The sequence below is a fragment of the Mirounga angustirostris genome, unplaced genomic scaffold (assembly GCF_029215605.1).
Source record: "Mirounga angustirostris isolate CCGP_5_RB_7025 unplaced genomic scaffold, mMirAng1.0.hap1 SCAF_5, whole genome shotgun sequence".
NCBI classification, from domain to species: Eukaryota; Metazoa; Chordata; class Mammalia; order Carnivora; family Phocidae; genus Mirounga; species Mirounga angustirostris.
This window is the reverse complement of record NW_026991713.1, coordinates 58443895-58456555: the sequence shown is the minus strand read 5'-3', so window position 1 is coordinate 58456555 and position 12661 is coordinate 58443895. Positions and strand designations below refer to the sequence as shown.

The 12661-nt window shown below is 43.0% G+C and overlaps 1 protein-coding gene across 1 annotated transcript in view; it reads right to left on the bottom strand.

Annotated features, from left to right (window-relative positions):
* Positions 1–12661, bottom strand: part of SARNP (SAP domain containing ribonucleoprotein) — a 53715-nt gene that overhangs the window by 10481 nt on the left and 30573 nt on the right. Inside the window, exon 10 of the mRNA XM_045873247.3 lies at positions 860–949. Within this exon, the coding sequence (XP_045729203.1) occupies positions 860–949 (90 nt within the window). The remainder of the gene's footprint in view (positions 1–859; positions 950–12661) is intronic.

Sequence of the window (12661 nt, the reverse complement as noted above, 5' to 3'; positions counted from 1 at the left end):
AGGAAGCTGGGATATGGACAAACACAAGTCTTTTTTTTGCTTTTTTTTCAAGATTTCACCCATTTATTTGACAGAGAGAGAGCACAAGTAGGCAGAGTGGCAGGCAGAGGGAGAGGGAGAAGCGGGCGTCCCACAGAGCAGGGAGCCCGACGCGGGGCTCGATCCCAGGACCCCAGGATCATGACCTGAGCCGAAGGCAGACACTTAACCAAATGAGCCACCCAGGCGCCCCTAAACACAAGTCTTTAAAAAACAAACAAAAAAGCCACTCTTTCATTTAAGAAACTAGTTATAAATAAAGTGGTAAGAACAAGAAGTCTCATTTCAGTCCACTGAGGTATTCCAGAGGGGAGTTAGGCACAAATATACTTGTGTCTGAGTTGGATAAGCCTTCATTAAATGATCAAATATGGCTAGCAAATAATCAGAGACACTGCTACTTACTAAATATATGACAGGCTTTGTGTCAAACATTTTACATAGTATCATCCCTTTTTACATAAAATAATTTCAAGTTTAAAATACCACTTCGAGGTAGGTATTTATTATCTCTACTTTCCAGATGATGAAACTGAGTCTCAGAGAACTGCCTAACTTGTAAGTAATACTAAATGGCAGTCATTTTTCAAATCCAAGCCTTTGTGATTCCAAATCTTGTGCTCCTTTCTAAGCTAAATGGCTCTAACACCGAATTAAGTATACTGATGGAATTCAGCGTGGCTACTTTATCCAGAAAACAGATGTTAAGCAAAGAACAAAAAGATCTTATTATTTGGGCACTGAAGAAGTAGGCCAGGGAAATAACATTTCTTCACCCTCACTTCCTTTCAAGAAAGGAAGCACTCTAGGTATATTTTACCTCTGTATCCTCTGTGGTTCCTGTTCCAGCTGAACTTGTAACAATCCCAAATCGCTCCTTCCTCTTTTTCAGTTTCTCATCATCTTCAGACTATTCAGGGACAAAGAAAAGAATTGAAACAAGCTAGCCTCCACTCATGAGATAAAAGAGAATGAAATTATTTTTTTTTTAAGATTTTATTTATTTGACAGAGAGAGACACAACGAGAGAGGGAACACAAGCAGGGGGAGTGGGAGACGGAGAAGCAGGTTTCCTGCTGAGCAGGGAGCCCGATGTGGGGCTCAATCCCAGAACCCTGGGACCATGACCCGAGCCGAAGGCAGACGCTTAATGACTGAGCCATCCAGGTGCCCCTGAAATTATAACTTAATGGTCACAATATGCCAGCCAACCTTGTGCCAGAAACTAAGGATCACACAAACAAAAAATAGACAGGAAACTGAATAAAGAAGCATACAGTATGTTGTCCCTAAGAATGACTAAAAACTGGGGCGCCTGGGTGGCTCAATTGGTTAAGCGTCTGCCCTTGGCTCAGATCATGATCCCAGGGTCCTGGGATTGAGCCCCACGTCAGGCTCCCTGCTCAGTGGGGAGTCTGCTTCTACCCCTCCTTCCCACTTGTGCTCTTTCTGTCTCTCTCAAATAAATATATATATATAAAAAAAAGAATTGGGTGCCTGGGTGGCTCAGTTGTTAGGCATCTGCCTTCAACTCAGGTCATGATCTCGGGGTCCTGGGATCGAGCCCCGCATCGGGCTCCCTGCTCCGCGGGAAGCCTGCATCTCCCTCTCCCACTCCCCCTGCTTGTGTTCCCTCTCTTGCTGTGTCTGTCAAATAAATAAATCTTTAAAAAAAAAAAAGAATGACTAAAAACTTAATTTTAAGTAGTACTTCAATATTCATAAGACACATGGAGTCAAGAAAACATAAGAAATACCCATACAACAAATTTCTGCGGAAATTCTTGTAGTTCAGAGATATGGAACACTGAGGCTTCGGTGAGTAACACCCGAGGACAAATGGTTGGTAGAAGGCACCCAAACTACTTGTTGAACACTGCTAACAAGTTCCATTTACTTGCCAAGGGATGGAAGGGAAAGAGGCCAGAGTGGTATTTGTGAAGAATGTACAAAAGAAAGCCAAGCATTATGAATGCCCAGCAGTGTCACAGAAGGCTCTGAATAGTTTGAAATGATCGCGGGGGGGGGGGGGGGTGCGGGGGTGCGGGGGGGGACAGAGGGAAGGGAGAGAATTCTGAAGCAGACTTCCCGCTGAGTATGGAGCCCAATGCAGGGCTGGATCCCAGGACCTTGAGATCATGACCTGAGTCAAAACCAAGAGTGGGGAGGGGGGTTGGGTGGCTCAGTTGGTTAAGTGTCTGCCTTCAGCTCAGGTCGTGATCTGGGAGTCCCAGGATCCCGCCCGAGTCAGGCTCCTTGCTCAGTGGGGAGTCTGCTTCTCCCTCTACCTCTGCTCCTACCCCTGCTCCTTCTCTCTCTCGCTCACTCTCTCAAATAAATAAAGAAAATCTAAAAAAAAAAAAAAAAATCAAGAGTTGGACACTTAACTGACTGCGCAATCCAGGTGCCCCCCAAAAAAGTATTCTTGTTTATAATAATCAGAAATTAGGGATGCCTGGGCGGCTCAGTCAGTTAAGTGTCTGCTTTCGGCTTGGGTCATGGTCCCAGGGTCCTGGGATCCAGTCCCACATCGGGCTCCCTGCTCAGCGGGGAGCCTGCTTCTCCCTCTGCCTGCCACTCCCCCTGCTTGTGCGCACTTTCTCTCTGACAAGTAAATAAATAAAATCTTAAAAAAAGATTAAAAAAAAAAGAAATTAAAATAATGATGAATAATATTACAGTCACTAACATCTGGGTACTTACTTTGTGCCAGGTACTGTACAAAGTTCTTTACATGCAATATCTCATTTACTTTTAAGTTTATTCATTTATTTATTTATTTTATTAATCTCTACACCCAACGTGGGGCTTGAACTCATGGCCCCAAGACCAAGAGTCGCATGCTTTTCCGACTGAGCCAGCCACACTCCTCATTTATTTCTTATAATCATCTCAAACATAGTAGGCACTATGACATACAGAGTAGGTCCTATGACTAAACCCATTTCATAGATAGGAAAACAGAGACTTTCAGAAACTAAGTAACCTGCCCAAAGTCTCACAAGTAGTAAGTGGCAGAGAGCCAGGAATGGAATCCAGGACATTTTACTCAAGAATCCACTTTCCTAGCTTTACCATCTCCTCAGGTATCTCACATAACCCTTTCTTTGGAAGAACAGTAGCAGAATGGAAGAAGTGCTTAATTCCCAAAGGAAAAAGGATCACTAGGATCCTTAGCTAAAGGTAGCTGTAAACTAGTTCAACAACTTCCATATCACTCAAATAACCTGGGTCAATGCTAGGATCCCATCCCCTTTCTACCATAACATATGCCTCCACTTTATAACTGTCTGGGATCTAGGGAAAGGACTCCAGTTTGTAATCTTGCACTAAAGATTTTCTCAACTGAATTTGTTTCTAATTTTGCCTAACTGGCTACTCCATCTGTTGAACTGTAATAAAAGAATTAGGAAGATTTCCAATGAACACAGCCCTCGTATATTTTTCCTTACCAAAGTTACTAGGAAATGTTTTCTTTAATTTGTCTACCACCATTAAGATAAAGTAAGAGATAAAAATGGGGCACTCAAAATGAGAATCTCTATAGAATATTCTAGATGAAATATCTCCATTTCACGAAGTCTCCAGGCCAAGCAGAGTGTTAGGGGTAATAAAAGGAGCATCCCATATCCTTCTTGAGGAAAGGCAGGACTAGACCATATATTGCTGAACTACTACTACATACTTTTCTTTTTTTTAATTAATTAATTTGACAGAGAGAGATAGCGAGAGCAGGAACACAAGCAGGGGGGAGTAGGAGAGGGAGAAGCAGGCTTCCCATGGAGCAGGGAGCCTGATGTGGGGCTCGATCCCAGGACCCTGGGATCATGACCTGAGCCAAAGGCAGACGCTGAACGACTGAGCCACCCAGGCGCCCCAACTACATACTTATTTTCATTCAGTTCAGAGGTAGGGTTATTTCAGCAAGCTCAAATCACAGAGAGGGAGATGGTACTTTCAAAATCCAGATGTTTTTTCAGCACAAACCCTGGGGCCACTCCCTTCACAAATCTCATCACAAAGCCTATGTCTATTTAGAATGTGTGGGACAGCCTTTTCTCTGGTTCTCTATTTTGCTACAACCTGAAACAGGGATTTTGACTTCCAAATTAAATTTTCTGTGCTTCCTTTTGAGCTCAAAGGTAAGGAAAGAGAGAGGGAGGAAAGAAGAGGGGTACACTTCTCTAGCCACTAAGGCTAAGATCAGAGAGTTCTCCATGAGCTTCCCTTTTTAATCAGACCTTTGGTGTCTCTCCTGGACATCCAGGCAGAGCATCTGCTGCAAATCTACCAGGGTCTCTAGGGAAAAAAAATACAATAGAGATCCTCCCACCCCCGTACAAACAGCCTGCCCACCCCTCACCCGCAGAGACCAGTGAGGGTTTTATTTTGTGCATGCCTGCCCTTCCCTCCCTATCCAGAGCCCCTCAGCTTCCCTCCTAAAGCCTCTTTCCCCCTTGCCCTGCAGCAGGGAAAGTGCACAACAGGCCCAGTAAATCAACACAGTTCTAATGATCTCTCTCACTTGACCCTTCTAGCGTGACGGTGTCGCATGGAAACAAACGTACAATAAACTTCACTCCATCTTTAGCTCCTTGCTGACAGGTTTTGATTCATGGGATGGTGAGACCCATCTGAGGGAAATTACCTCGATCAAAACGCATCTCTCTCTCCATTCATCAGGCCAATGCTCCCTCAGGCCATGCTCAAGTGCACAAATGGGGTTGTGCATCTGCAGGCAGCACTGACCCCTCTAGCTCAGTGTCATATGCATTTGCAAACCTTTCCCTTCTTCATTCCTCCTCCACTTCCCTCCAACCCCTTAACCACTAACAAATCTTTTTTCTTCCCATGTATGCTCCTGTGTGGGAAGAACAGTGCTGGAATCTGAAGTGCCCTTATTTCCTATCAAGTGGAAACTCCTCAAAACATTCAACCTGCATTCAAAACCAGAGGAGGAACCTGTCCTCTGACTAAACACAGGCCTTGGATGTTCAGATTGATCCATTTACTTTACTTGCCCATCTTCTCACTCAAAATTTAAATAGCAAGCCAACTAACTGACATCAATAACTTCAGCATACATAATCCTCCTATCTCCCAATAGCTGCCTTGTTTTTCTTTTTAAAAGCTCATGGATAAAAATGAGAAAGAGAGTTGTGCAAAAGAGGAGAGAGCCCATATACAAAGCACAGGATGGAAAGCAGAACGTAATAAAGCCAAACACCCCCATGAGTCACTATCACTGTATTTTCCATCATGGAATAAGATAATTCTAAACTGAGCTCTTCGGACAACATCTTCAGCTTTTCAAATTCACTTTTCTTCTTGTTTCCCTTTCATATTTGGAAAATCCTCAGGCAACATAAAGCAAACAATGCCTGCTGGAGGAAAAGATTGAGACATTCAAGGCTGCCCCAAGATACAAATTACATGTGTGAAAGCACTGCTCAGAATATAGGGATTCATAAAGGTACTCAATAAATGGTAGCTATTATTTCTACTGCAACCTTCCTCCTGGTCTTTGAAACAAAGTGTGAAAACAACAAAATTTTGAAGCTAACAATGTCATTCATTCATCTTCTACATTAGAAGCAAAGTCATCAAGGGACACCTGGGTGGCTCAGTCAGTTAAGTGTCTGACTTTGGCTCAGGTCATGATCTCAGGGCCCTAGGATCAAGCCCTGCATGGGGCTCGAGTCTGAGTGTCCCTTTCCCTCTCCCTCTGTCTCTCCCCCTGCTTGTGCTCTGTCTGTCTCTCAAATAAATAAAATCCTCTTTTTTTTTTTAAGATTTTATTTATTTATCTGTCAGAGAGAGAGAGAGAGAGAGAGAGCACAAGCAGGGGGAGGGGCAGGCAGAGGGAGAAGCAGGTTCCCCGCCGAGCAAGAAGGCCGATGCAGGACTCCATCCCAGGACCCCGAGACCACAACCTGAGCCGAAGGCAGATGCCTGACCGACTGAGCCACCCAGGCGTCCCTCAAATAAATAAAATCTTTAAAAAGGGGGGGGGGGGCGGTGGGGGGATGGGTTAGCCCGGTGACGGGTATTAAGGAGAGCACGAATTGAATGGAGGACTGGGTGTTACACGCAAACAATGAATCATGGAACACTGTATCAAAAACTAACGATGTAATGTATGGTGACATAATAAAATAAAATTTTAAAAAAAGGAACGGATAAAGAAGATGTGCATATATACAAAGGAAAATTACTCAACCATCAAAAAGAATGAAATCTTGCCATCTGCAACAACGTGAATGGAACTAGAGGATATGATGCTAAGTGAAGTAAGTCAGAGAAAGACAAATATCATATGATTTCACTCATGTGGAATTTAAGAAACAAAACAGATGAACATAGGGGAAGGGAAGGAAAAATAAAATAGGATGAAAATTGAGAGGGAGGCAAACCAGAAGAGATGCTGAATTCTAGCAAACAAACTGAGGGCTGCTGGAGGGAAGGTGGGTAGGGGAAAGAAAGGGATAACTGGGTGATGGGCATTAAAGAGGGCATTTGAGGTAATGAGCACTGGGTGTATATGCAACTGATGAATCACTAACTTCTACCTCTGAAACTAAGAAAAAAAAAAGCAAAGTCATCAAAAGTAGGTAAGAATCTTGGGGTGCCTGGCTGGCTCAGTCAGAAGAGCATGTCACTCTTGATCTCGGGGTTGTGAAATTTGAGCACCACATTGTGTGCAGCGATTACTTAAATGAATAAATAAATAAAAACTTAAAAAAAAAAGTAGGTAAGAATCAGACCCATTACCAAGACAACAAGAAAATTCCCATTAGCTGCAAGGCAAATAAGTATTTGGACTGATGAGTTAGGGTTAAAGTGTGGCAGAATAAGTAACCAGCCAACCACAGTCTATTAACCATCTTCTCTTTCTGAAACCCTAAAAAAATCTACCCTGCCAGGCTTTACTGATTTCATCAAACCTAATAATTAATGATAAAAAAAAAAATCTAGGTAATATCCAAGGGAACAGAGCAAGGATCCAAACTCTAACTCTGCAGATCCAATCTTAGGTATTCTAAAGGCCCCAAAGGAATTGCTTTCAGTGAATTAAAGACATCAGTTTCCATCAACATTTTAAGTAACACCAATAATCCATTCAAAATTAATCCATTCATCCACTAGTTATTCAAATAACCACTGTGTGTCTACCTTAGGTTAGGCACTATTCTGGCATTGGGAACAGAGAGGAATAAAACAAAGATCCTTAACCTCATGGGACTTATGAACTTAAGACTGATTTACAACAGAGATGCATGCCATTGTTCATTACATTATTGCATTATGAGGACCCACGGGGAAATCTTCTTTCTGGTCCCCAGATGTAGAGTAATTACGCTTTTGCTGAGCAACTTTTAAGTTTTTATCTTCTCAACCCTGTGAATCACTATAAACACTTGTTTTCCTCTTTCTACCGACAGCCATAAAATTTGGAGCCACGGGGTGCCTGGGTGGCTCAGTCGGTTAAGCGTCTGCCTTCGGCTCAAGACATGGTCCCAGGGTCCTGGGATCGAGCCCCGCATCGGGCTCCCTGCTCAGCAGGGAGTCTGCTTCTCCCTCTCCCACTCCCCTTGCTTGTGTTCCCTCTCTGTCAAATAAATAAATAAAATCTTAAAAAAAAAAAAAAAATCTGGAGCCAAATGTGTAGTCTGTCTCTGGCAAGTGGTTTTGAAAATATATGCTATTAGCCAGAAGTATTAAGGTGAGAGAGAAGTATTGAGGTGAGATCCAAAGACAAGGATCCAACACCAAGATCCCAAGGCAGAAACTTAAAAGATAAAGTACAATTAGTTACAGGGTTGCTGCTGGTCCCTTAAGAACTTATTCCTCTCTAAATAAATGGGATTAATACTTCAGTACCCCAAGAAGGAAAAGGAGAAGGGAAGGAAGCACCCAAGTTATTACTAGAAATTTTATTTTATTTTTTTAAAGATTTTATTTATTTGTCAGAGAGACAGAGAGAGACAGAGAGCACAAGCAGAGGGAACAGCAGAGGGAGAAGCAGACTCCCCGTCGAGCAGGGAGCCCAATGAGGGACTCGATCCCAGCCCCCGGGATCATGACCTGAGCCGAAGGCAGACGCTTAACCGACTGAGCCACCCAGGCGTCCCTATTACTAGAAATTTTAAATTAAGGACTCTTGTCAATAGTTTCCATGGCATATACACTGTAGCCAGGAATTAAATCCCAAATGGAAGATCAGCTGCAACAACTGGCAGCCTGAACATCACAGATACTTTCTAAAGTGACTGTTTCATTCTATGGCAAATCCAAGGATAAGATCTCTACCCAAGATGGAGCAGACTGCAGCTCTGTTATCTTCCAAACCCAACCTGCTTCTTCAAGATACAAATTCAAGAGAACATTTTTCAAAACTTACTAGTCCTATCCTGAATACAAGAAAGAACACCACTCCAAGCTCAGTGTGCCAGGGTTATTTGCTCTGCCAAAAGGAGCCCACTTTGATTTAATTAGCACTCCATGGGCTATGTACTGAAGGCATACATCTTCTTCAATTTTATTACCAGTGCCACTCTGGATCATAAAAAGAAACTAGGAGAGGGGTGCCTGGCTGGCTCAGTCAGTAGAATGTACAACTCTTGATTGATATCGGGGTTGTTAGTTTGCGACCCGCAAGGGTTGTACAGAGTACTTAAAAAAATAAAATCTTAGGGGTACCTGGGTGGCTTGGTCAGTTAATTGTCTGACTCTTAATTTTGGCTCAGGATCCAGCCCCACCTTAGGCTCTGGCTTAAGATTCTCTCTTCCCCTCTTCCCTGACCCTCCCCCCCCAATAAATAAATTAAAATCTTAAAAAATAATAAAATAAAACAAAATCTTAGCAGCGCCTAGATGGCACAGTCGGTTAAGCATCTGACTCTTGGTTTCGGCTCAGGTTACAATCTCAGGGTCGTGAGATACAGCCCCACGTTGGCTCATGCTCACAGTGGTGTCTGCTTGAGATTCTATCTCCCTCTCCCCTCCCTCTCCCTGCCCAATGCAGGACTCTATCCCAGGACTCCCAGGATCATGACCTGAGCTGAAGGCAGACGCTTAAACCGACTGACCCACCCAGTCGCCCCTGTACTTGGACCTGGGCTGAGATCAAGAGTCTATGCTTAACCAACTGAGCCACCCAGGCGCCCCCTCGTATGGCTGTCTTAATGACAGCTATTCTGCACATTCGACACTCTTCAATGTAAGAGTCTGCTACATATTTCCATTAGGACCTAAACTCTGCCACTTTATTTACCCCACTTTAACAGTTACTTTCTCAGAAGTCTTTTCCCTGGAATGATGGGAGAGAGACTGATAGTGAACTAAGATGGTCATGTTTTGCAAAAATAACAAGTAACTGTCCCCTTTTATTTTTATTTTTTTAAGATTTTATTTATTTATTGGGGGGGGAACACAAGCGGGAAGTGGGAGAGGGAGAAGCAGGCTTCCCGCTGAGCAGGGTGCCCTATACAGGGCTCGATCCCAGGACCCTTGGGATCATGACCTTAGCTGAAGGCAGATGCCTAATGACTGAGCCACCCAAGTGCCCCTAACTGTCCCCTTTTACAAATGAATAACCGTATGAAGATATTAATACTACTCAGGCCAGTCTGATTTTCTAAGGGAATGTTAGGTAAGAATGAGGCAAAAAGAAAAGAATGGCACTTTATGTCACTTATCTGACTCTCACTGCTACATGACTGATGGCAGGATGAAAAGCAGAGGCTGGGGGCTTTCAGGCGATGGTAGATTAATAATGACATGGCCTTGACTTCCCTGAGGTAAAGGTTATGAAACACTCCAGGGCAAGTGGGCTTCCAATTTCATACTCTCAGGGTGAATGACAGCAACTGATGGTTTTTCTCTCAGAAACACCGCAATGCTTAAACACACAGATGTCACCTCCCTGCCCCAGTTTCTGAAATTCATCTGAACATGTTTATTCCTGAGCCTTTATGCCAGCCAGACCACAGAACATGAGGTGGTCCTAAAAACTAATGCACAGAGCCTAACTTAGCAAGGCAAAAGTGAAGGACTGGACTAGCAAAAGGTATGCCATTTTAGCACACAGTCAGTCAAGAGACACACTCCAACACTCCCACACACATAACAAAACATACACCTCCCAATACAACCATCTTACCTATTCTCAAAAATTTTAACTGTGAGATCAGAATCAACTTTCTAGGGCCAGGGGGGTGCCAGGAACTTTAAAGCTACATGAGATTTAGAGACCACCAGGAACCGTAGGTATCTCCTCCTATCTTTACAGGATTTGAAGCCCCAAAACACAATCAGCTCAGAACCGAAAACTCTTCTGAGTCACTAGCTCCCATCACTTTTTCTCTTTCTCCAAAACAAGCTCCTTCCCCCACCCCCACTCCTCTCCAACCCCAGAGGAGGTCGTCTCGGTCTTGCTCTAGCTGATTGTAGGACAAAGCAAGGCAGGTGGAGGAAATGAAGGCTTCACACTTGAGACCCCCGGAAACCAAGTTTCTATTAAAAGTCCCCACCTCCCTCCCTTAAAAGCCAGGAAGCTGCTGCTTTTAAGGATAAGCGATGCAGAGCTGGCAGAAATGTCAAGAAGTCAGTAGAGGGAAGCTAAAAACATTGAGGGGAGGTAAATGCTATCTCAACCAAATATATAGATAATGAAGGGTAACAGTTACCTGAGCATTCAGAAATTAGAATGAGCACTAGGAAAGCAGATTCTTTTCACCTGTGAACTATATCTATCTATCTATATATCTCTATCTCTATCTTTTAATATAAGCTCTATGCCCAATGTGGGGCTCGAACTCAAGACCCAAATCTCATGGTCTACTGACTGAGCCAGCCAGGCACCCCACCTGTAATATTTTAAAAGGCAGAGTTCTAGTTTCACCCCAAACTAATAAATCTGATTCCCAAAAGGAAGAGCTTAAGGAGATGTATTTTAAAAAGGGTCCCCAGGTGACCCTTATGTGCAACTATAGTAGGGAACAATTGCAACTGGCTTTGAGAAAGCACAGACCAATAGGTAAATAAATAAATAAATCTCACCAAGTCCAAGCAAAGTTGCTAGTCCACTCCAGTTTTCCTCCAAAAGGACTAGGGGCCTTCCAAAAAAAGTTTATGCTTCCAGGGTACCTCAGCCACAGGGACGTGAAGAGGAAAAGAGAGCTATGAAGAAATCACAGCTGGCTCTAAGGAGCATACCTGTCTTGCTTGCCTTCATAGAATTCAAGTAGAGGAACAGAGAGACTTTACAAGGGAGTTCAATACAGGAAAAACATGCCAAAACAAGATCAGGGAAAACTTCAGGTATGTAGGGGAAAGACAGAGGCAACTAGGTTGAAGCACATGAAGGTTTTTTTTTCCCCCTGCAGAACTGATACGGAGTATAAGGGGAAATATCAACAAAGTAGAGAACAGATAGAACAGATAGGGTTTGTCTTAGGGCTTATGTGTTCTGCTTATTCACTTAACAGCACTAAAGAGGTCCATCACATAAGGCCTCTCTCATCTTAAAGCTCTCTTCACTTCTAGTTGCATTTCCTCAACTACCTCATACCTAAGCATGAACATGGTAGTAAAAATTCTGTAACTGCCTCCTCTACTCTATACCTCAACGAACTCCTCACCCAGTACTTTTTAAAATCCAGGCAGCAAGCACTTCAAACATAGTATCTTTCTCAGTAACACATCTTCACTGCTAGGGATTTAAAGATTCAGTATTTGATATGTATTTCAAGTGTAGAACACCCTGAAAATACATTTCTATTTCTGTCCTAAGAATCTGATCTAGGGATGAGAAGGTAAAATGTGGTTAAAATACTATTTTAAAAAATGTGAGAAAAGAGTAACAAAGAAAAGGGAGGGGATGAAAGGAGTTAACATTTTTTAGATCTTAACAAGACACCTCAGATTTTATTAAAAACAGAGCCTTTCGCAGTGCCTGGCTGGCTCAGTCAGTATAGCATATGACATATGACTCTTGATCTCAGGATTATAAGTTTGAGCCCCAGGTTGGGGGTAGAGATTACTTAAAAAACAAAACAAAACAAAACAGGGTCTTTGCTAGTTTGCAAACATTACCACCAAATGTCCCCCTATAAAATATCTCCAATCTGATGACCTGCTTCATCCCCATTCCTATCTCTAAAATACTATAGGATTTTATCTGACCTCCTCTGGCTATCAGGCATGAAAAGCAACTTTGCTATTAATAATGAATATGTAAGAAAACGAACTGTCATGTAATTATTAAATTTTACTTGAAAAAAATTTCACTTAAATCGAACCTATATATATTTTCTTTTTTTTTTTTTAAAGATTTTATTTATTTGAGACAGAGAGAGAGAGAGAACACGCGCATACACAAGCGGGGAGGAGGGTCAGAGGGAGAAGCAGACTCCTCGCTGAGCAGGGAGCCCGATACGGGGCTCAGTCCCATCCTGGGATCACGACCTGAGCCAAAGGCAGACACTCAACCAACTGAGCCATCCAGGCGCCCCATAAACCTATATATATTTTCAAAAATAAAATGTTACTTCGGGCGCCTGGGTGGCTCAGATGGTTAAGCGTCTGCCTTCAGCTCAGGTCATGATCTCAGGGTCCTGGG